The following is a 24053-nucleotide window of genomic DNA, read 5'->3' on the forward strand; positions in this document are numbered from 1 at the left end:
ATAGAAGAACTGGATTGGTGACTAACACAAAGATCCATATGGCTCTGACAACTCCTTTACCTCCAAGCTACTTTTCTGATGTTCTCCACAGTCCTTCTGTCCTACCTTTTGTTTCTTTTCGTCAAAAACTTCACTCTCCTCTCTGCTGCCAGAAATACAGCCTATGCATGCTGTGATATGGATATGAGAAACCACACTGCTAAGCAGCTCAGGCTATACTTGACAGATAAGAGATTATTTTTTCCTATTTGGCTGTGTCAGGGCAGCAGTATATTTATTTTTCTCTTTGACACCAGTGACAGCTATTACTGTGCCAGCTCCAAATCCAGAGAATAAATGAATGCACAGAGGAGGCATGGGGCCTTCCAGTCTGACTCTACACAGCCTCCCCGAGCTCTGCTGTTTTGCAGCCTACTGCAAATGGAGTCTCAGAGAGCAGCAGCCCAGACACTGTCTCATGGGATGGTGAGAAAAACATGTTTGGGAGGCAGGAGAAGAGACAGAGGAGAAGGAAGAGAGAGGTGGAGTACAGAAGAGAGAAGAGAGGAGAAACATAGGACTTTGTGGTTGATAAGCATTAACCAGGGGGATACTGGCAGATACACTCTTGGCACTTTTGCCTCCCTGCTACTGCCTGCCAAACTGAGTTGTTCTTATTAAAATACACAAAGAGAAACAGTAAAAGAATCAGAGTTTCCCAGAAATGGAAGTAAGCAGTATAATCAAGCAGAGTTTTCTACTTGTTCACTCTTTTATATTCTTTTTAACATAATTGATACATGCAAGAGAATATATTGAAAATATATGCAAGTTATATTGAATACCTACAAACACACTCCACTTCAAGAGCCAGAATATTATCAATAACCTATCTCTTCTATGTGTTTCTTTCTATCTCATTCTTTTCCCTCTCCCCCAGAAATTACCATTTCCCTGAATTATGTCTTTTAATTCCCCCTCCTTACTACACATATGCATATATGCCTTCTCACACAGAATCATACATGCTTAAACAATACTGATTAATCTTGGTCATTTATAAATGTTGTCATGCTACATAAAGTCTTGGGACTTGATTTATTGATCTTACATGAAGTTTCTGAGTTCATCCACACTGTCATAAGCAAGTTTGTTTCATCCTTTTTTTAAAATTTCTTAATGTTTATTCATTTTAGAGAGACAGAGAGAGATAGACCGTGAGTGGGAGAGGGGCAGAGAGACAGAGGGAGACACAGAATCCAAAGCAGGCTCCAGCTGTCAGCACAGAAACTGATGTAGACCTCGAACTCACAAACTGTGAGATAATGACCTGAGCCAAAGTCAGATGCTTAACCTACTGAGCCAACCAGGCACCCGTATTTCATAGTTTTTTTACAGCTGGGTAATATCATGTTATACAAATTTACTTGCCCACTCTCCATTTTTTTTTAATGTTTTTTTTATTTATTTTTGAGAGAGAGCACAAGCAGGGGAGGGGCAGAGAGAGGGAGACAGAGGATCTGAAGCAGGCTCTGCGCTGACAGCAGAGAGCCTGATGTGGGGCTCGAACTCACAAACCAGGAGATCATGACCTGAGCCAAAGAAAGACACTCAATCGACTGAATCACCCAGGAACCTACCCATTCTTCTTTTAATGAAAAGTAAGTTGTTCCCAAGTTTTTGCTAATGTGAACAATGCTGCTACAAATATTTTTTTACATGTCTCCTAGTATACATGTGCAAGGAAAATACTAAGAAACAGAGTTATAAGGCATACCAACATGTACAAAGTATATAAGAATATAATAATAAATTTTAAAATTATATACTCATAGATATATACTTTGGAGTAAACTTATACAAGTTAAAAAGTAATAACAGGTAATCCTGAAGAAGAGTATCGTTATTGCCTTATCCTGTTAAGATACAAAGACTTACAATGAAGCTGTAGCAATTAAGAAAGTGATATATTGAGGGAGAGGGAAGATGGTGGCGTAGGAGGACGCTGGGCTCACCGCGCGTCCTGCTGATCACTTAGATTCCACCTACACCTGCCTAAATAACCCAGAAAACCGCCAGAGGATTAGCAGAACGGAGTCGCCGGAGCCAAGCGCCGACGAGAGGCCCACAGAAGAGGGTAGGAAGGGCGGCGAGGCGGTGCATGCTCCACGGACTGGAGGGAGGGAGCCGGGGCGGAGGGGCGGCTCGCCGGCCAAGCAGAGCCCCCGAGTCTGGCTTGCCAAAAGCGGAGGGGCCTGATGGACTGTGTTCCGACAGCAAGCGCGACTTAGCGTCTGGGAGGTCATAAGTTAACAGCTCTGCTCAGAAAGCGGGAAGGCTAGAGGACAAAGGGAAGGAGAGCTGCTGACCCCTGACGACAAAGCTCAGTTTGGTGGGGAACAAAGGCGCTCGCCAGCGCCATCTCCCCCGCCCATCCCCCAGCCAAAATCCCAAAGAGAACCAGTTCCTGCCAGGGAACTTGCTCGCTCCGCGCAAACACCCAACTCTGCGCTTCTGCGGAGCCAAACCTCTGGCAGCGGATCTGACTCCCTCCTGCTGCCACAGGGCCCCTCCTGAAGTGGATCACCTAAGGAGAAGCAAGCTAAGCCTGCCCCTCCTGCCCCTGTGCACCTTGCTTACCCACCCCAGCTAAGACGCCAGATCCCCAGCATCACAAGCCTGGCAGTGTGCAAGTAGCCCAGACAGGCCACCCCACCCCACAGTGAATCCCGCCCCTAGGAGAGGGGAAGAGAAGGCACACACCAGTCTGACTGTGGCCCCAGCGGTGGGCTGGGGGCAGACATCAGGTCTGACTGCGGCCCCGCCCACCAACTCCAGTTATACACCACAGCACAGGCGAAGTGCCCTGCAGGTCCTCACCACGCCAGGGACTATCCAAAATGACCAAGCGGAAGAATTCCCCTCAGAAGAATCTCCAGGAAATAACAACAGCTAATGAGCTGATCAAAAAGGATTTAAATAATATAACAGAAAGTGAATTTAGAATAATAGTCATAAAATTAATCGCTGGGCTTGAAAACAGTATAGCTGACAGCAGAGAATCTCTTGCTACAGAGATCAAGGGACTAAGGAACAGTCACGAGGAGCTGAAAAACGCTTTAAACGAAATGCATAACAAAATGAAAACCACCACGGCTCGGATTGAAGAGGCAGAGGAGAGAATAGGTGAACTAGAAGATAAAGTTATGGAAAAAGAGGAAGCTGAGAAAAACAGAGATAAAAAAATCCAGGAGTATGAGGGGAAAATTAGAGAACTAAGTGATACACTGAAAAGAAATAATATACGCATCATTGGTATCCCAGAGGAGGAAGAGAGAGGGAAAGGTGCTGAAGGGGTACTTGAAGAAATAATAGCTGAGAACTTCACTGAACTGGGGAAGGAAAAAGGCATTGAAATCCAAGGGGCACAGAGAACTCCCTTCAGACGTAACTTGAATCGATCTTCTGCACGACATATCATAGTGAAACTGGCAAAATACAAGGATAAAGAGAAAATTCTGAAAGCAACGGGTAAATGTGCCCTCACATATAAAGGGAGACCTATAAGACTCGTGACTGATCTCTCTTTTGAAACTTGGCAGGCCAGAAAGAATTGGCACGAGATTTTCAGTGTGCTAGACAGAAAAAATATGCAGCCGAGAATCCTTTATCCAGCAAGTCTGTCATTTAGAATAGAAGGAGAGATAAAGGTCTTCCCAAACAAACAAAAACTGAAGGAATTTGTCACCACTAAACCAGCCCTACAAGAGATCCTAAGGGGGACCCTGTGAGACAAAGTACCAGAGACATCACTACAAGCATAAAACATACAGACATCACAATGACTCTAAACGCTCATCTTTCTATAATAACACTGAATGTAAATGGATTAAATGCGCCAACCAAAAGACATAGGGTATCAGAATGGATAAAAAAACAAGACCCATCTATTTGCTGTCTACAAGAGACTCATTTTAGACCTGAGGACACCTTTAGATTGAGAGTGAGGGGATGGAGAACTATTTATCATGCTACTGGAAGCCAAAAGAAAGCTGGAGTAGCCATACTTCTATCAGACAAACTAGACTTTAAATTAAAGGCTGTAACAAGAGATGAAGAAGGACATTATATAATAGTGACAGGGTCTATCCATCAGGAAGAGCTAACAATTATAAATGTCTATGCGCCGAATACCGGAGCGCCCAAATATATAAAACAATTACTCATAAACATAAGCAACCTTATTGATAAGAATGTGGTAATTGCAGGGGACTTTAACACCCCATTTACAGAAATGGATAGATCATCTAGACACACGGTCAATAAAGAAACAAGGGCCCTGAACGAGACATTGGATCAGATGGACTTGACAGATACATTTAGAACTCTGCATCCCAAAGCAACAGAATATACTTTCTTCTCGAGTGCACATGGAACATTCTCCAAGATAGATCATATACTGGGTCACAAAACAGCCCTTCATAAGTTTACAAGAATTGAAATCATACCATGCATACTTTCAGACCACAATGCTATGAAGCTTGAAATCAACCACAGAAAAAAGTCTGGAAAACCCCCAAAAGCATGGAGGTTAAAGAACACCCTGTTAACGAATGAGTGGGTCAACCAGGCAATTAGAGAAGAAATTAAACAATATATGGAAACAAACGAAAATGAAAATACAACAATCCAAACGCTTTGGGACGCAGCGAAGGCAGTCCTGAGAGGAAAATACATTGCAATCCAGGCCTATCTCAAGAAACAAGAAAAATCCCAAATACAAAATCTAACAGCACACCTAAAGGAACTAGAAGCAGAACAGCAAAGGCAGCCTAAACCCAGCAGAAGAAGAGAAATAATAAAGATCAGAGCAGAAATAAACAATATAGAATCTAAAAAAACTGGAGAGCAGATCAACGAAACCAAGAGTTGGTTTTTTGAAAAAATAAACAAAATTGACAAACCTCTAGCCAGGCTTCTCAAAAAGAAAAGGGAGATGACCCAAATAGATAAAATCATGAAGGAAAATGGAATTATTACAACCAATCCCTCAGAGATACAAACAATTATCAGGGAATACTATGAAAAATTATATGCCAACAAATTGGACAACCTGGAAGAAATGGACAAATTCCTGAACACCCACACTCTTCCAAAACTCAATCAGGAGGAAATAGAAAGCTTGAACAGACCCATAACCAGCGAAGAAATTGAATCGGTTATCAAAAATCTCCCAACAAATAAGAGTCCAGGACCAGATGGCTTCCCAGGGGAGTTCTACCAGACGTTTAAAGCAGAGATAATACCTATCCTTCTCAAGCTATTCCAAGAAATAGAAAGGGAAGGAAAACTTCCAGACTCATTCTATGAAGCCAGTATTACTTTGATTCCTAAACCAGACAGAGACCCAGTAAAAAAAGAGAACTACAGGTCAATATCCCTGATGAATATGGATGCAAAAATTCTCAATAAGATACTAGCAAATCGAATTCAACGGCATATAAAAAGAATTATTCACCATGATCAAGTGGGATTCATTCCTGGGATGCAGGGCTGGTTCAACATTCGCAAATCAATCAACGTGATACATCACATTAACAAAAAAAAAGAGAAGAACCATATGATCCTGTCAATCGATGCAGAAAAGGCCTTTGACAAAATCCAGCACCCTTTCTTAATAAAAACCCTTGAGAAAGTCGGGATAGAAGGAACATACTTAAACATCATAAAAGCCATTTATGAAAAGCCCACAGCTAACATCATCCTCAACGGGGAAAAACTGAGAGCTTTTTCCCTGAGATCAGGAACACGACAGGGATGCCCACTCTCACCGCTGTTGTTTAACATAGTGCTGGAAGTTCTAGCATCAGCAATCAGACAACAACAGGAAATCAAAGGCATCCAAATTGGCAAAGATGAAGTCAAGCTTTCGCTTTTTGCAGATGACATGATATTATACATGGAAAATCCGATAGACTCCACCAAAAGTCTGCTAGAACTGATACATGAATTCAGCAAAGTTGCAGGATACAAAATCAATGTACAGAAATCAGTTGCATTCTTATACACTAACAATGAAGCAACAGAAAGACAAATAAAGAAACTGATCCCATTCACAATTGCACCAAGAAGCATAAAATACCTAGGAATAAATCTAACCAAAGATGTAAGGATCTGTATGCTGGAAACTATAGAAAGCTTATGAAGGTAATTGAAGAAGATTTAAAGAAATGGAAAGACATTCCCTGCTCATGGATTGGAAGAATAAATATTGTCAAAATGTCAATACTACCCAAAGCTATCTACACATTCAATGCAATCCCAATCAAGATTGCACCAGCATTCTTCTCGAAACTAGAACAAGCAATCCTAAAATTCATATGGAACCACAAAAGGCCCCGAATAGCCAAAGTAATTTTGAAGAAGAAGACCAAAGCAGGAGGCATCACAATCCCAGACTTTAGCCTCTACTACAAAGCTGTCATCATCAAGACAGCATGGTATTGGCACAAAAACAGACACATAGACCAATGGAATAGAATAGAAACCCCAGAACTAGACCCACTAACATATGGCCAACTCATCTTTGACAAAGCAGGAAAGAACATCCAATGGAAAAAAGACAGTCTCTTTAACAAATGGTGCTGGGAGAACTGGACAGCAACATGCAGAAGGTTGAAACTAGACCACTTTCTCACACCATTCACAAAAATAAACTCAAAATGGATAAAGGACCTGAATGTGAAACAGGAAACCATCAAAACCTTAGAGGAGAAAGCAGGAAAAGACCTCTCTGACCTCAGCCGTAGCAATCTCTTACTCGACACATCCCCAAAGGCAAGGGAATTAAAAGCAAAAGTGAATTACTGGGACCTTATGAAGATAAAAAGCTTCTGCACAGCAAAGGAAACAACCAACAAAACTAAAAGGCAACCAACGGAATGGGAAAAGATATTTGCAAATGACATATCGGACAAAGGGCTAGTATCCAAAATCTATAAAGAGCTCACCAAACTCCACACCCGAAAAGCAAATAACCCAGTGAAGAAATGGGCAGAAAACATGAATAGACACTTCTCTAAAGAAGACATCCGGATGGCCAACAGGCACATGAAAAGATGTTCAGCGTCGCTCCTTATCAGGGAAATACAAATCAAAACCACACTCAGGTATCACCTCACGCCAGTCAGAGTGGCCAAAATGAACAAATCAGGAGACTATAGATGCTGGTGAGGATGTGGAGAAACGGGAACCCTCTTGCACTGTTGGTGGGAATGCAAATTGGTGCAGCCGCTCTGGAAAGCAGTGTGGAGGTTCCTCAGAAAATTAAAAATAGACCTACCCTATGACCCAGCAATAGCACTGCTAGGAATTTATCCACGGGATACAGGAGTACTGATGCATAGGGGCACTTGTACCCCAATGTTCATAGCAGCACTCTCAACAATAGCCAAATTATGGAAAGAGCCTAAATGTCCATCAACTGATGAATGGATAAAGAAATTGTGGTTTATATACACAATGGAATACTACGTGGCAATGAGAAAAAATGAAATAGGGCCTTTTGTAGCAACGTGGATGGAACTGGAGAGTGTGATGCTAAGTGAAATAAGCCATACAGAGAAAGACAGATACCATATGGTTTCACTCTTTTGTGGATCCTGAGAAACTTAACAGGAACCCATGGGGGAGGGGAAGGAAAAAAAAAAAAAAAGAGGTTAGAGTGGGAGAGAGCCAAAGCATAAGAGACTGTTGAGAACTGAGAACAAACTAAGGGTTGATGGGGGGTGGGAGGGAGGAGTGGGTGGGTGATGGGTATTGAGGAGGGCACCTTTTGGGATGAGCACTGGGTGTTGTATGGAAACCAATGTGACAATAAATTTCATATATAAATAAAAAAAAAAAAAGAAAGTGATATATTGGGGCAGAGATGGATTATAGACCAATAAAATAGAATTAAGGGTGTAGAAACAGAAACCCCAGTACATAGTACAGAAAATATAGTAGATCCTGGGGAACAGTAGAACTAAACAATAAGTGATGTGAGAATAATTCGTTATGCATCTGAGGGAGAAAAATTGGTTGTCTATTTTGTAGCATATACAAAAAATCAGTTCTAGAAAATGAACTTACAGTAAAAGGCAAAACTTAAAATACTTTAGAAGAAAATAGGTTTCTGATTCTGGAGTAGGAAAGATTTATTAAACAAAACACAAAAACACAAAATGCTAACCATAAAAGAAAAAAATAATAAATTTGACTATATTAAATTTAAGAACCTCTTTTTTTAATGTTTATTTTAGAGAAAGAGAGAACAAACAAGTGGGGAAGCGGCGGGGGGTGGAGAGAGAGAGAAAGAGAGAGAATCTTAAGCTAAGCATGGAGCCTGATGCAGGTCTTGATCCCATGACCCTGGAATCATGACCTGAGCTGAAATCAAGAGTCAGATGCTCAACCAACTGAGCCACCCAGGTGCCCACAGAACTGCTGTTCAATAAAAGACATCATGAACAGGGGCACGTGGGTGGCTCAGTTGGTTAAGCGTCCAACTTGAGCTCAGGTCATGATGTCACAGTTTTTGGGTTCGAACCCCTACAGCGGGCTCTGTGCTGACAGCTCAGAGCCTGAAGCCTGCTTCAGATTCTGTGTCTCCACCCCCACTCTGCTCCACTCCCACTCATACTCTGTCTCTCAAAAATAAACATTAAAAAAAAATACATCATGAGCAAAGTAAAGGCACAAGACAACAAAAACTAGGAGAAGATATATGCAACATATATAGCTGAATATAGATTAACATATAAAGAAACAGGGCAAATCAATGAAATATTAAACATATAAAGAAATGTGGTAACTTAATGAAAATATGACAAAACAACTCAGCAGGAAAATGGAGAAAAAACTTGAATAGGTATCATATGAAACTATAATCAACTTCACTAAGAATCAGGGAGGTATAAATACAATATAATTTTACTACTATTAGATTGCCAAAAATTAACCGGAAAAAATGCACAACCACTTTGGAAAATGATGTAAATTATTTTGTAAAAATGAATGTTCATTTGTAGACTCTATCATCTGGCACTTCCACTCTTAGGTGTATATATATATATATATATATATATATATATATATATATATATATATGATGGCCACCAAGTCTAGGAACACACACAAACACATAATAACTGGTTTACTGTTATTATAATGATAAAATAATAGCGTGCATATTTCTAGACTTTATGACCACACTGAATGCAGCCTAGAGGCTTCTTCAGCTCTAATTAAATATGGATATATATAAAATCCTTCCTGTCCCAACTATCTCTGCTCAGGCTCTTGAAAAACATACTAGTTTTTTGTATTTGTAGATTGCAGTTCCCTAGGAAATCTGAGTAAACAGTGAAATCTATGTGGACTCTCTTGCATGAAAAATTTGTGGAGAGTTTAAAGGGGTTCATTGCCTCCCTAAAGTCCTTCTACACCATTTCAGGAGCTGTGTTTTCTGGATTAAGAACTCTCCTCTGAGTCATTCTCTTTCCAGGGCTAGAGTTCAAGGAACTGAGGTATGGCTTGGCCTCCATCTAGGAACTATACTTCTTCAGGTTTTGATTTGAGACTAATAAATATGTTCCATCTTCCAGATTTAGGAGTCAGCATTTTGAGAATACTCACTCATCATAATTTATCCTAGTCAAGAAAAGAGTAGCAGCGGGGGGCCTGGGTGGCTCAGTTGGTTAAGCATCTGACTCTTGATTTCAGATCAAGTCATGATCTCACAGTCATGAGATCAAACCTGGTTTTGAGCTCTATGCTGAATGTAGAGCCTGCTTGGGATTCTCTCTCTCCTTCTCTCTCTGCCCCTACCCCCCTTCCCAAAATAAATAAACTTAAACAAAACAAAACAAAACAAAACAAAAAAACAAAAAAAAAAAAACAAAAAAAGAAAAAGAAAAGAAAAGAGCAGCAATTCCAGAACCAGTGCTAAGGGCACTTAGGCCTAAAGTTCCCCAGGTCAGCAGGCATGATGACACCAGAAGGTGGAGCAAGACCTTCCACAAGGCCCCTTCACCCATATGCCTGATGGACAGGTAGACAGAGTGTCAGGCACAGCTTCTGTGGTGTGCATATAAGAAGCCCAACAGGAAAACCAATACTTCAGAGGAATGTTGATAAGAATAATAGACACATCCTCACATTTATGAATTCAGGTTTTCTAGAGTGAGTTACCCAGAGTCCAGGAATTCTAATCAAGTTAAATGAATAATATCATCCCTTCAACCACTTGCATTAGGAAAACACAGGATCATTTCTACTTTGCATTTATAGCTTATTCTTAAATATTCAGATTTTCCATAATTGTTAGCTATTGTGATAAATGTAAGAATGTGAAATTATTGAGGGCCTGGTTTGTCTGACAGATATAGTTATTAATTGCAAAACACTAGAGAAATATAAAGTATCATATTAGGAAAAAGAGCAGGATAAGATTCTAAGAGTGTTTTGAAGTCAGACTGACTCCGCCATTTACTACCATTTACTTATCGGGCAATCTTGTGCAAATCTCAACTTCAGCATCCTTCTATGTAAAATAAGAATAATAACAGTACCTATCTCACAGGAGCACTATGGGAATAAAATGAGACAGTGTCTATAGAAAGCAAAGGCACATGGGATGAGATTTTAAAAAGTAAGCTATTTTTAAAATTAACACCCCCTTCTTCACATTTAGATCCATGTCCCTTTCTCCCAATATTTTTGAAATTATGGAATTTGTTTTAATTCCTCACTAACAGAAAAACTAAAAGAGTATTACTTTTATTATTCTTAAGGAAGCACTTCATGGAAACCAAAGAATTCTAAGGACAAAATGTATGTGCTGACAGAAAGCATTAGGTAGGTTGTCATTGTGATGATACATCTGTATCATACATAAGGGTAGAGACATAGGGCCAAAGACAAAGGAATAGTCTCTAAAAATGAAGGAGAGGAACAGAGAATGATTCCAAATACATGGGGTTTATTCAAAAACAGAGGTGTATTTAAGATTTTTCTTATATGATAAGATGAGGAAAGGACTATAAAAGGTGGTTCAATTCTTTAAGAACATTAAAAAATTAAAATTAATTTTTTAAGTTTCTCTGATTTTACTGCAGAATAGATTTATTAAACTTTCTCATAAATATAAAAGATGGTTTACATCTAATTTCTGAAACATGAATTAATAAAACTTAATTAAGAATTCTTCTCACTCACATGGATTCAGTGATATCAATTCCTATAAAGCATCTGAGTCCCATCTAAAACCAACCTGTAGTTTGATTAGATCCAGTCATTATCTACATAAGACCATGGTCCACCAGCTCAGTTTTCATTCATGGCCCATAATCACTCTTCATAGAATTTTCATTCTCATAAATTTCTGATCCCAGACTTCATTGTCCTGTGGCAGCTGACTCTCTAGCATTTCAGTTCCCACCCTCTCTTGCACAACTCTATGAAATATGCCCTCCAACTTTGAATCTTATGTAATACTCCCTACACCCACCAGGACTAATGTATTTGATGACATGGAGAAGCCAGGTACCTCATCCCTCACCATTAAATGACTCCCCAGAATCTATCTCTTCTATGAAATTATTCTCAGAGTCCAATCTATGACTGTCCTAAATCTCTCTTTCTGCCCATTTCATGCAAGTCTGTGTATATGCATAAACCTAGGCATTCTTCCTTCCTCTTAAAAATGTGAATTCCTTTTGAATGGGATTCCCAACTAAAAATCTTTCATGTGAGAACTCCTGTGGGACTAATGAAGAAACAGGTGGCATGTTAAGTGAATATTGACTAGTTCATTTAATTTTATTTTTAGTTTAATATTTTAAATTTTATTTTTGACTAATGATAATAAATAGAAGTAAAGCACATTTTTGGCATTAAGAATTTTACTCTGGAACCAGACTATTTCCTTACTAATGCCAGCTCTATTACTTACACTGTGTGCTCTCTAAACCTCAGCTGTTTCAAATGTTAAATGAGGGCAATAATAGTACCCACTTAATAGGATTATTTTAAGGATTAAATTAAATAATCCATGTAAAGTACTTTTAAAAAGGGCATACTACATATCAAGTACTTGATGAATGTTTGTTGTGTTGTTCTTATTACTTTAGATTATCAGGAAAGTATAACCAGTCATTTTCTAAGGTTTGAGTGTACATTTGAATCACTCATATAATGAGAGTCACTAAATTATATAAGTGTCAGTTAAGTCTTAATTCAAGTTTGTGCCTTTCCTTCAGAAGTTTTGAAATTGTATCTCATGATCAACAGCATAAAAATAAATTGTTTCTTATCATACAGCACCCAAAACAATTGGACTTGCCAATACTGTCTTTATTTCTGCCCTTAGCACAAGTGTGAAGTCATCTATCACCTCCTAGAGGTTTAATCCATTAGATACTCCAATTGCTGTCCCATCTGACTTCCTAATATTAGACACTGTCTACCCTCCCTTTCCCTATTCCTTTGACTTCCAGACACATGTCCTGCTTGTTTTCTTCCTATATCTTCCCAATACTTCTTAGTCCTTTGTGGTTTTCTCTTCCCTTTCTTCAGATAATTTTGTTGCCCAGGTAACCTCCTTTCTCACTCCTAACACTTGCCTTGGATTACCCCATTATCTCTCAAGATTTCAACATATTGATGACTCCATGTCCATCTGTACTGCCACTGTCTGAGGCCAGGCCCTCATCGCTTCCAATTTAACTTATGAAAATTGCCTCTTAAATGGCCTCCTGGCTGCCATCTTTTCCCTGCTTTAAGATTTCTCCTTCACATAACCACCAGAATGACCTTCCTGAAATGTAATCTGACTTTGTCCTCCTCAAGCTAAAGCTCCTTTCCCTTGCTGGATAAGACCTTAAGAAGGAACCCTAATTGGGGGCACCTGGGTAGCTCAGTTGGTTAAACATCCAACTTTGGTTCAGGGCATGATCTCACAGTTCGTGAGTTCAAGCCCTGCGTTGGGCTCTGTGCTAACAGTTCAGAGCCTGGAGCCTACTTCCGATTCTGTGTCTCCCTCTCTCTCTGCCTTTCCCCCATTTGTACTTTGACTCTCTCTCTCTCTCTCAAAATAAGTAAACATTAAAAAAAAATTAAGAAGGAACCCTAATTGTTGTTCAGATTATGCCTCGTTCAAACAAAAGCCCATGGTTCTAAAAGTTTCCCTGGAGCTGTATTTTTTTATTCAAATCACTTTCCAGCACAAATCATTGATTGCAGCCTTAAAATCAGAAGAGGTTATAAATTACAATAAATGAATTTTACCAGATCTCCTAAACTGAAATTTTTTAGAAAAGTAAATTACATATATATACACACACACAGTACATTGTTGTTCTTTTTGAAAAAGAGATTATAGAGTTTTCATGATGGTGAAAGCATATAATATAAATACATACACTTAAATATACTTAAAATCAGTTAGACAAAGAAAATGGGGTAATAATGAAAACTGACTACTCCATAATTTAACAACATTTTCCATAAGCTTAGATTTAGATGTATTATACATTGTAGATCCTCATATTATAGAACTGCTAACCATCAATCTTTGCTAGAAAGTGATGAACACTGTTAAGAGTCCACACATATCAGAGCCTTCTGTCAATGTATATGAACAATGTAGAGGAATGTATAGGAATTCCAAGAGAAATTGCTAAAGAAAGAGGGGATGATAGTAAGACCTGCTGAGTCAGAAGCCAAAGTCTGGATTCTGTCCTGTCTATGGCCCTACTTCATAAGACAACTAATTAGACTTTTAAGATATTACTTTTTTCATCTTCAGAATAGGGGCTTTAATTGCACAAATCTCTAAGGCCCTTGTCAGCTTTGAAATTTGAATATTAGCTGCTATGGCTTATCCACAGAATAGAACAACTCTCCTCTAAACATGCTTTGAGAAGGATAAAATCTATATTTGCCCCTTAGTCACAGTTTAAAGATCTCTTAGGTGTCCAGACTTAATGAGGTTCCTCAATCTATATTCCTGTAAGCCTCCACCTTCAGGTGCTAAAATCTTTAGCTTCTTCATCTCTCTAACTATGCTGGACATTTTCATATAATGTAGCCTGAATTGTTCTAGGCTTGAATCAATAAAAATTTAACAGAGAACTCAACATAACCCACGCCCCCTGCTTTCAGGTCCAAGTAACGATACCTCCATAGTCTTCCAGTGACACACACTAAATACTTCACAAGGAAAGAGCTGGATAAGTAATTAGTGTGTGTGTTTTAGCTCCAGTTTCTTGCATTAGGGTTATAACATCTGTATGCAGTAAAGTTAAAGGGTAGAGTTGGCTCCATCAGACAATTTCAGACATCCACACCATCACAGTCATAGCAGCTGACATGTTTTTTGCAGTGGAGATTTAATGTATTGGATAGGATTATGAGTGAATTGGATTGGCTTCACCATTTTGTATCATATTTTGCTTTATGATGAGCTGTAAGACTTGGGGGCTTAGTAACATAACCAATAAAATATAGTGAGGAAAAAACAAGGCAGCATTCTAGAGTATATCAAATGAAAAGCCATCCCAGCATTAAAAATTCTGCTGATATTTGGAGATGTCTGTCTCAGACTGCTCTCTTATAAATTTTCCCTTAGAAAGCACACCCTTGCCATACAGCTACTACTGTACTCTGTCAAATACAGGTAGGGTCCTGCAAAGAAGATGAAAAAAGAATGCAGTGTGCTTACCTGAATTATTCAAGCAAAAATAAAGGAATGCAATGTGCTTCACTTAACTCAAGCCAAGATCTCTACATTCCCTAAATCAGAGGTCCAATACTCACAGAGAAAATTCAGCAATCTGATTACAGTTTGCTTTGATTTGTAGCCTTGTAAGCTTGGAATGGAATCAGAAAATATATACACCTTGGAATGGAATCAGAAAAATGTGTAAAGATGTGATATACAGAACAAGGTAGACAATTCACCCTGTCAGTGTGAGTCCAGAAGTGTGAGATTCCTCCCACAGATGACTGGCCCCACGGCCACCTGTAACTTGAGCTCCAAAGTCACTTACCCTATGACGATACAGGAGATGGCAGTTCCCAAGAAGGCATATGTTAAAATAGATCCTAAGTTTTGAAAAAAGTGTCTCTGGGGAGAAAAGAATAGATTTCATATAGTATGTCCATATTTTTTCTTAGTGTAACAGTAAATAAAAATAAATGTATGCATTTTTACAGGCCCTCCCTTCCCTCACTGTTTAGGCAAATTCTGGTTTTGGAACCTTAATTCCTGGCCTTATTGCACAAATAAGGTTGAACTGATTTACACTGCAAAGGACAGAGGTTTCTCAAAGAAAGGAGGAAAAATGCATCTAGAAAATGACAGGGTAGAGATGAGAGAAACGACTGCCAGAACTGGCTGGACCTGAGAGAGAGAGTAAAGGATTGGGCCAATGTCCATGTAGAACTCTGGCATGATTAACAGAAAATGAAATTTTTAGGAAATGTTGTTGCCAGTGAAACCCCTTTAATATTTTAAAAATACTATCCTGAAATATTTTAATTGCCTTTTGACTTACTGGATCTCTGACTTCTATTTCTTCTGAATGCAATGAAACAAAACCTTAATCATCTACAACAATTTATTTTAATGAGTCACACAAATGATGCCTAGTATTAGGACTGGGGATAAGGAAGGATGAGGTGAGTAAAACCAGCCTTCTAAGTCTTCTCAAACGTTGGCTTGGGAAAACTCCCTTCCAGTTGTGTAGTTGGGAGCTGAGCAGTTAGAAGTGACAGCAAGAGGGAGCCTGGAGTACATAAGAAAATAGGGTCTGTACTGCAAAAGCCGCCTGGCTGCAGGCACTGACAGGCCAAAGGGAGGAAGGCCCCTGGAGTCTCTCTCTGGGGTGTGAGCAGGGAGCAGAAAAGCAGCTGCACTACCTCTGCATCTTCAAACCCACACAGGCCAGAGCCTCAATCTGCGGCACAGGAGATGCTAGCACTTAAACTATCAAGGGAATTACTAACCTGTGAAATGTGCACATTCAGGTGATACTTAAATAATGTCAGGCAAAAGCACAGAAGCAACAAAACTGGATTTCCTCTCTATGAGCATCAACAGCTGAGTATTAGCAAGGCATCTTGAGTTTTTACCCTAATTGATAAGCCCAACGTCTATCCCAATTAATAGCTAACTCTGGTTACAATCATCTAGAATGATATTGTTCAATAGAGATATGATACAAACCATGCATGTCATTTAAAATTTTTCTAGTAGGCACATTATAATAATTTTTAAAAAGGCAAAATGAATTTTGATAATATATGTCTTATTTAACCCAATATATATGAAACATTATCATTTCTACATGAAATCAATATCAAACATAATGGAGGTATTTTTTGTTCTTTTTTTAAGTTCATTGAAATCCAATGTCCATTTTATACTTAAAGCATATCTTCATTCAGACTAGCCACATTTCAAGGCTTAATAGCTGCATGTGCCCAATGGCTAGTGTATTGTATAGATCAGATTTAGAAGAATTATAAGCACGTCAGATTTGAATCTGTATCACAGGTATCTAAGATAATGATATCCTTACAAAATAAATAAACCCATAAAATAATTGCTTTTTCATTAGCACTGGTAAAATTCTCTGCTAAATGATAAAAGAAGAAAACAACCACTGTATATTTACCTTCTTCAGGCTATATCCTGCATGAAATATAATTGGTGGCAGTAAAACATTGAAGAAGATTTCTGGATCAAATGTCATCTGCCAGAAAAGATAAAAGTATAATTACAAAGATGATCCTTTGGGTCACTAAAAATGTGTTTTAAAAATACAATTATAGTCACCTTTGGTAAGGTTGTATGAGGTATATTAACATGCTATTAAATTAGCACAGATGAAAATTGGAAAAAATGCAAACAGAAATTCATAAATGCAATATAACTATGAAGTAACATTTTCAATGTACAACCTATACTCCATTCTATAGCTAGCAATAATAACAACAACAATTCAATAAAACCCTTCTAGGCAAAGAAAACTCTTATCATTGATTTTGATTAGTTATCCATTCTTCATATATTAAATATCTTTATTATACATATATATTTATTTATTTTCTGGTCAAAGAAATTTTCTGGTAATGCTCAAGCATTTTAGCTTTCCCCAAATTTGAACTTTCCCCAAATAAAACATTTTTTAAAAGTTTGCTCTTAGTTTATCCTACTTTATCCCATTCCAGAGTTTAAAATCTTTTCCAAACTTTATGTAAAAATATATTTGAAAGTGAAAATGGATTTTTCTAGTGTTTGTTTATTGGCTTTTACTTAAGTGTTAACATAAAGTTGTCCAGAAAAAAAAAAAACTTATTTGGTGTCAAATACAATGAAATGAAATAAAGAGACTCTTGAATCTAAACCTACTATTTGTTGGGAAATCTGAAGATGAAACGCTTAATCTTTAAAGTCTTACTTAGACTTATTTTCTTCTTTCTCTACCCCATTCCCCAAATACACAATGTCGTTCATTATTTACCACTAAGGCCTTTTACCATTACAATATTCATCAAAATCTTTCACATATAGTTTTCACAATTATAATATCCAATTTCCCCTCCATTTTTTTGCCTTAATTCTAACTCATCTCTAGAGCTGGATCTCAGAAGCTACTCTTCTCTGAAGTCCACTTTGATTTCCCGAGTTTCTTAGGTGTTTTTTTCCTTTATTTAAAAAAAAAAATTTTAATGTTTATTTATTATTGAGAGACAGAGAGAGACAGAGCATGAGCATGGGAGGGGTGGAGAGAGGGAAAGACACAGAATATGAAGCAGGCTCCAGGCTCTGAGCTGTCAGCACAGGGCCCGAGGCAGGACTGGAGCTCACAAACTGCGAGATCATGATCTGAGCCCAAGTCGGACGCTTGACCTTAATCGACTGAGCCACCCAGGTGCCTCTCTTCTGTGTTCTTTTAGCACTTTGGATCCTCCTCCTTTTCCATAATAGCCCCTCAATTCTACTCATGTAACATTTGGGAAGGGGTAGGTGGGACTCAGCCGGGTCTCAGAAACTTAATTCATCCATTGATGTTATAACATCTTGTATCAATGAACATTCAGGTAGATCAACTATGGGCCATTCATAGCTCTCTGTGCCTCAGTTTCTTCATCTTTAGAATGAAGATAATAGGAAGCGTGGGTGGCTCAGTCGGTTAAGCATCCGACTCTTGGTTTCAGCTCAGGTCATGATCTCACAGTCATGGATGGAGCCCTGCATCAGTCTCTATGCTGAGCTTGGAACCTGCTTGGGATTCTCTGGCTCCCTCTCTCTTTGCCCCTACCAGGCTTGCTCACTTTCAAAATAAACAAATAAACATTTATAATAAAAAAAATAAAATATAATGAAGATAATAAGATGATACCTAATTCTAAGGTGGTTATAAAAATTAAATCAATTAAAATTTGTAAAGCCTTTGCAGCATTACCTAACATCTAGTAAGCACTTGTAAGTACTTATCCCTAAAGAAAATAAAATATATGAATAAATATTTTCCGGTTATACTATTTGAAGAAACTGCTCTGCTGTTAGGAACTCTTGAAGGTTACAGCTGTGTAAAATCTGGGCAAAGAAATTATGAATCCTTCGAAGTTTGCTCTTTTTTCAAATATTATCTGATACACCATTATTGATCTATTTTTATGAGGCCTCTTTGAAAGTATATCAATTGCATATTTGAAAGTTTTTAGCAAAGAGATGTATTTCTGAGTGCTGGGGGAAGGAGCAATGCAGCTGTGATCATCTGGAAGAAAAAAACACAGTGGCACAAACATTTTGGACAGCAAATCCCTTGCCTCAGCAGTTTTTCTGCAAAAATCAGGATAATCACTCAACCAGAACATTTCAATAATCAGAATGCCCCATTCCCTGCATGCAGGTTAACTAATGTACTATTGAATTATATTTTCTGGAGCAGCCAGATGAAACTGGCAGGCTGAGAATGGCATGCAGCATACGAGGATTTATTTGTATATACAAAACAGATTTGTGTTCCTTTCAGACTTGCTATAAGCTTAGGAACTGCTAAATCAGAGTTCTGGGAGTAACTCCAAACCCAGACAATTTCTCAGAAATGGCTAGATCTGCTGCTGCACCAATCTCCAGATGGCGATTCCACATTTCATTTTCCTCAGATTTTGTGTTCAAATCATGGCCTTAGAGGTGAGACTGTTTCTAAGGCCCAAACAATTAAAATTTTTCAATATATAGTGAGGGGGAAAACATCTAAGACAAGTGAGTGGGAAAAACAGAAAGCTAAAAATATTTCAGCTAAAGACATTAGTCTTTTACGATATAAAGCAGAAAGGCCAGCCCCATCCAACAGAACTTCCTGTGATAATGGAAATAGACTACAATTGTACTGTCCAATATGGTAGCCACTACCCACATGAGCTATTAAGCAAATGAATTTCAGGCTAGCGCAACTGAGGGACTGAATTTTTTATTTTCACATCTCCTGAGTAGTAGCTGGCAAAGGCAATTATCCTCATTTTCCAGAGACAGGAGAAGAAATGAATGGCATACTCAGTGTTAATCAGTGTGACAGGGATATCACTAAGAATTGGGCATATATGCATGGGCAAACTAAATGTGTAGTTTTTGAGGGAACATCAGGCTAACATAATTACTTAGGGCAAGATTTAGGAATGTTTAAGAAGAGTTGGGACTCAGATATGATTTTACTATTTTGGTAATTCCCGATTCCTTTGGAAAAGTGGAAGTGGTTAACACAATAATGTGTTCAATCATTTTCAATGATTTTTTTTCATTAAAATTTTAACAAGTCTCTGCTACAAAGTACTTAAAGATATACTGATAGATATACTGAACCCATGAAGGCTATAGTCAAAGGAAGGAAAGATGATATTCCAGCACAGTAAAAGGAATGGGGCTAGGCTGTAATTCAGAGTTCTCTAGGACAGAAACACCAAAACACCATTCTGGGCTGGCTGACCCTGCAGGGAGGCTTGATGTTCAAGCAGCATATAAGCTGGGCTTTAAAGGATGGATAGGAGCCTATCCATGGGGCACCACCATGTAGAACATGCTCCTTTGTCTACCTGGGGGCAGTGGGCCAGGGTTCACCAAGCCACAGAGCAAATTGGTAGCTTCCTGGAGTTTCGGTTATACTTAATAGCAAGTGATTTGAAACATTTCAAGTATTAAAATAAATGAAGATTTATTAAAAATCTCAAAAAAATCTGTATGAACTTTTCCTATAAATAGGAGACTTCAAAGAAAACTTGGCTCACTCAGGGCAGGCAGCTTTGGGGCATACCTAGAGACACCTCAAGGGTGTCCATTTCCTTTCCTCTGCTCTAAGTTATGCTTTAGATAGAAGGCACCAGACACACTTGGGAAATAACAATAGATAATGCAGGGCTCCTGAGGGATGGAGAAAGAGGTTAATGCAGGTGCTGTGTTGATGGGTTGCAGGGGTGCCATGACATATCAGTCCCTTCATCTTTGGGCTAAGGGATGGTCAGAGGCCCAAGTCTAATCCTTTCAGCCCTGAGTAGTCTCATCAGGACCCTAATTTTCCTACAGTTTACCCCCATTGACCCGATACAATCATTTTCTGTGTCATGATGGGGATAATGCTGGCATGCACTTCTTTAAGCAAAGGTTATCTCTGTAGTTATAGATATGAAGCCAGGATAAAGATAATCACCTCCTCACTAAGTATACAGAAAATCCTTCTTCCAACTTCCACCTTTCCTTTCTGCCACCACTTTCTCTCTTTGACCACGTAGAGATGGATTTAAACTACATTCATTCAACCATGGAGAAAAGTAGAAATGTTTTACACAAGTAAGATTAAACAATAAAATGGCCAGTGGGAGTATAGATTTGTATATCCTCTTAATAGGGTAATTTGGCAATAGATATTCAAATGTTAAATGTCTGTACCATTTGATTCAGCAATATCTCATCCAAGAATTCATCCTGCAGATATGCCTATACATGTATGGAATGGCCCCAAGGACAGGAGCATTCATTGCAGATGAAAGAATTGGAAAAAAAAATGTTGGGGATGATTAAACCATGAACTGGTTAAATAAATTATGGTGTAATCCATAAAATTGAATACTATATAACTTTTTTAAAGGCCGAGGAAACTGTATATGCATTGAAATGGTTACTTTCTATAATTTGTTGTCAAGTCAAAAGAGCAAGGTGTAAGAGCATGTCTGGTGTATATAAAAAAATTGCTATGGGCTCACCAAACCCATTTCATTTTTGTCCTGGTCAGACACCTGACTTCATTTCCTTGTAGTCAGGTGGGGCCATATGACAGAGATCTAGCCAAATAAATATGGACAAAAGTAATATAAATTATTTCCAAGCCTGGTCCCTAAAAACCCCCTAGATCTTCCATGCTCTATTCCTTTCTTTGTTAGTTCATCATAAAGAGCATTTGGCAGAGGTCCCAAATCCCTAGGGACTGGCAGAGCCACTAGATTAAAGGAAGTTGGGATGATTAATTGCTACTGGAGAAGACTAGTACTCCCTTTACTGGCCCAAAGGCCAAACTGGATTGGGACATGAGCAAGAAGTAAACCATTATTGCCTTAAATCATGGAGATTTGGGGGTAGCTGGTTAAAGCATTTTGCTTATTCAAGGGGATGCAAAAAAGGGGATGCAGAATATTTACATACATATATTTGCATACACACACATAAACTATTGGTTGTCTCCAGTGAGACTAGGAAAGAGAAGCTGCCTTAGAGGTCACCCAATCTCGGGGTCTGCAATCTCTGCCAATCCCGGGGCTGCGTGGAGGGGGCAGGTTGATAGGAAATGGGGACAACTGCTCTGGCATCTGTCCTGGATCTGCCCTCTCGTTTCTGCCTGAGCAGTTTTGGTTTTTTACACACTGTGAAACAGCGTCAGATTTTCTTTGAATGTAGCGTTCCGCTACTAAAAAATGTTTGAAGCCCTGACCTAATACTGTCCCCCAGGAAGTTCAAGAAACATGTGGAAGGTCAATGGGCCAGTGAGAGGCAGCAGTGAGCTTAAAAATCCTAAACCACAGTTGTTTCTCTTTTATGACATTCATATTGTTAATTTTGCTTCAAATGTCTTAAATGATGTCTCAGAATTAAAATCTCTCCTTCCACCCCTCCCTGGAGGTAACTAATACCCTGAAGTTATAAAGTGTTTTTCTTTCCATGAGTATGTTCATGTACTTAACATATATGTGTCTGTAAGCAATAATTAATATTATTTTTACTATAGAATATTATATGTAATCAGTGTATTTTAAAATTTTATAGGGGCGCCTGGGTCGGTTAAGTGTCTGACTTCAACTCAGGTCACAATCTTGCAGTCCGTGAGTTCGAGCCCTGCTGTCGGGCTCTGGGCTGATGGCTCAGAGCCTGGAGCCTGCTTTGGATTCTGCGTCTCCCTCTCTCTCTGCCCCTCCCCCATTCATGCTCTGTCTGTCTCTGTCTCAAAAATAAATAAACGTTAAAAAAAATTTTTTTTTAATTTCACAGAAACTTAATATACATATAACTAGCATATTGCATTTGGTGTATTTTAAAATTTTATAGAAATTTAACCATAAATATTCTTTTGTATTCTTTTTACATTCAATATTATTTTTAAAGATTTATCTATATTATTAATACATGTGGATTTTGTCCAGTCACTTAAACTGCTGTATAGTAGTCTATTGAATAAATATATCATCATTGTTTTTCCCTTCTCTAACAAGAGAGTTAGGGCAATTAAATTGTTTCTTATTTTTTGCTATTACTAAAAATAATGCAGTGAATATTCTTGTACTTAAGTGCACACATGTGAAAGATTCTCTACAAGTGGAAAATACCTACAAATGGACTGGATGATAAAGTGTATAAATCTTCAACTTTTAACACGTATTGGCAAATACTTTAAAGTGGTTATACCAATTTACGTTCCCACATAAGAGTATAAAAGTTTTTTCCCGCATTCTAGTAAACACTTAGTATTGACAAATTTCTAATTTTTGCTATTTGGATAAGTATGAGCTGTTATCACATTATCATTTACTTTGCATTTCCCTTTACTAATGAAATGAGCATAATTTTCTTGTTTATTGACCTTCTGTGATACCTCTTTAGTGAATTGTTGATCATATCTTTTACCCAGTATGATTTTTTCTTGCTGATTAGTTCATCATACAATTTTGTTACTATTTTGTTTTGGTTACTTATATTTCAAATATATTCTTCTGTTATCTCCTTAAACTTTTCACCTTTGTCTTTTAACTGTGTTTATTGGGGTCTTTTTCAAGCAGAAATTTTTTATTTTAATGTAGCAAAATTTACTCCATTTTTACCTGTGATTTCTGCTTTTGGTGAATTATTTTTTTAAAAAATCTTTCCCTGTCCTAATGTCATATATTTTCTCCTAAAGTTTAATAATTGGCTGTTAATAATTAAGTCTTTAATGCATCCCAAGTTTATTTATTATATGATGTGAAATAAGAATCCACTTTTATGTTCTTCTATATGGATAACTAATCATCTCGGGACTATGCATAGGTGTTTGGTAGTTCATCCTATTCTCACTGATTTTGGTTGGCTTTCTGTCCAGTGCTTTTCAAAGATCCATAAGACATTCATTCTAATAAATACTTGATATCTATTATCCAATAGCTTATTTAATAGTTGAAATATAAGAACAGCTTTATACACATAGGTATTCACTGAAGCATTATTTCCAGTAGTGAAAATTTAGAAGCAATTCAAAAATCAAGCACATTTACTTCCATTACCCTGAAGTTTTAAAAGCCTGAGGAAAGTGTTAGGTTATGATAATAAATAAAGCAAGTTAACAAAGTTTTAGAAACCATCTGACTTAAACCACATAGGAAAAAATGTATGTAAAAATACTGGATAGAAAACTATTTAGCAAAATTTACAGTGGCTGCATAATGTTGTAGGATTATTTGGATTTTCCTTAAGGAAAAAAAAACACCTTTACAGTCTTAACCAA

At 38.0% G+C, this 24053-nt stretch overlaps 1 protein-coding gene across 15 annotated transcripts in view; it reads right to left on the reverse strand.

Annotated features, from left to right (window-relative positions):
- SLC9A9 (solute carrier family 9 member A9) overlaps window positions 1–24053 on the reverse strand; it is a 743317-nt gene that overhangs the window by 521218 nt on the left and 198046 nt on the right. For all 15 annotated transcript variants that reach the window (XR_015240025.1, XM_086674475.1, XM_086674481.1 and 12 more), the window contains 2 exons: window positions 16701–16778; window positions 15072–15148 (listed from right to left, as the gene is read on the reverse strand). Coding sequence is in view for 14 of the 15 variants with exons in the window: in XM_086674475.1 (XP_086530601.1) it covers window positions 15072–15148; window positions 16701–16778 (155 nt within the window). In the remaining variant the exon portion in view is untranslated. The remainder of the gene's footprint in view (window positions 1–15071; window positions 15149–16700; window positions 16779–24053) is intronic.

This window comes from Puma concolor, chromosome C2 (assembly GCF_028749965.1).
Source record: "Puma concolor isolate L17-30 chromosome C2, mPumCon1.1.hap2, whole genome shotgun sequence".
Lineage (NCBI taxonomy): Eukaryota > Metazoa > Chordata > Mammalia > Carnivora > Felidae > Puma > Puma concolor.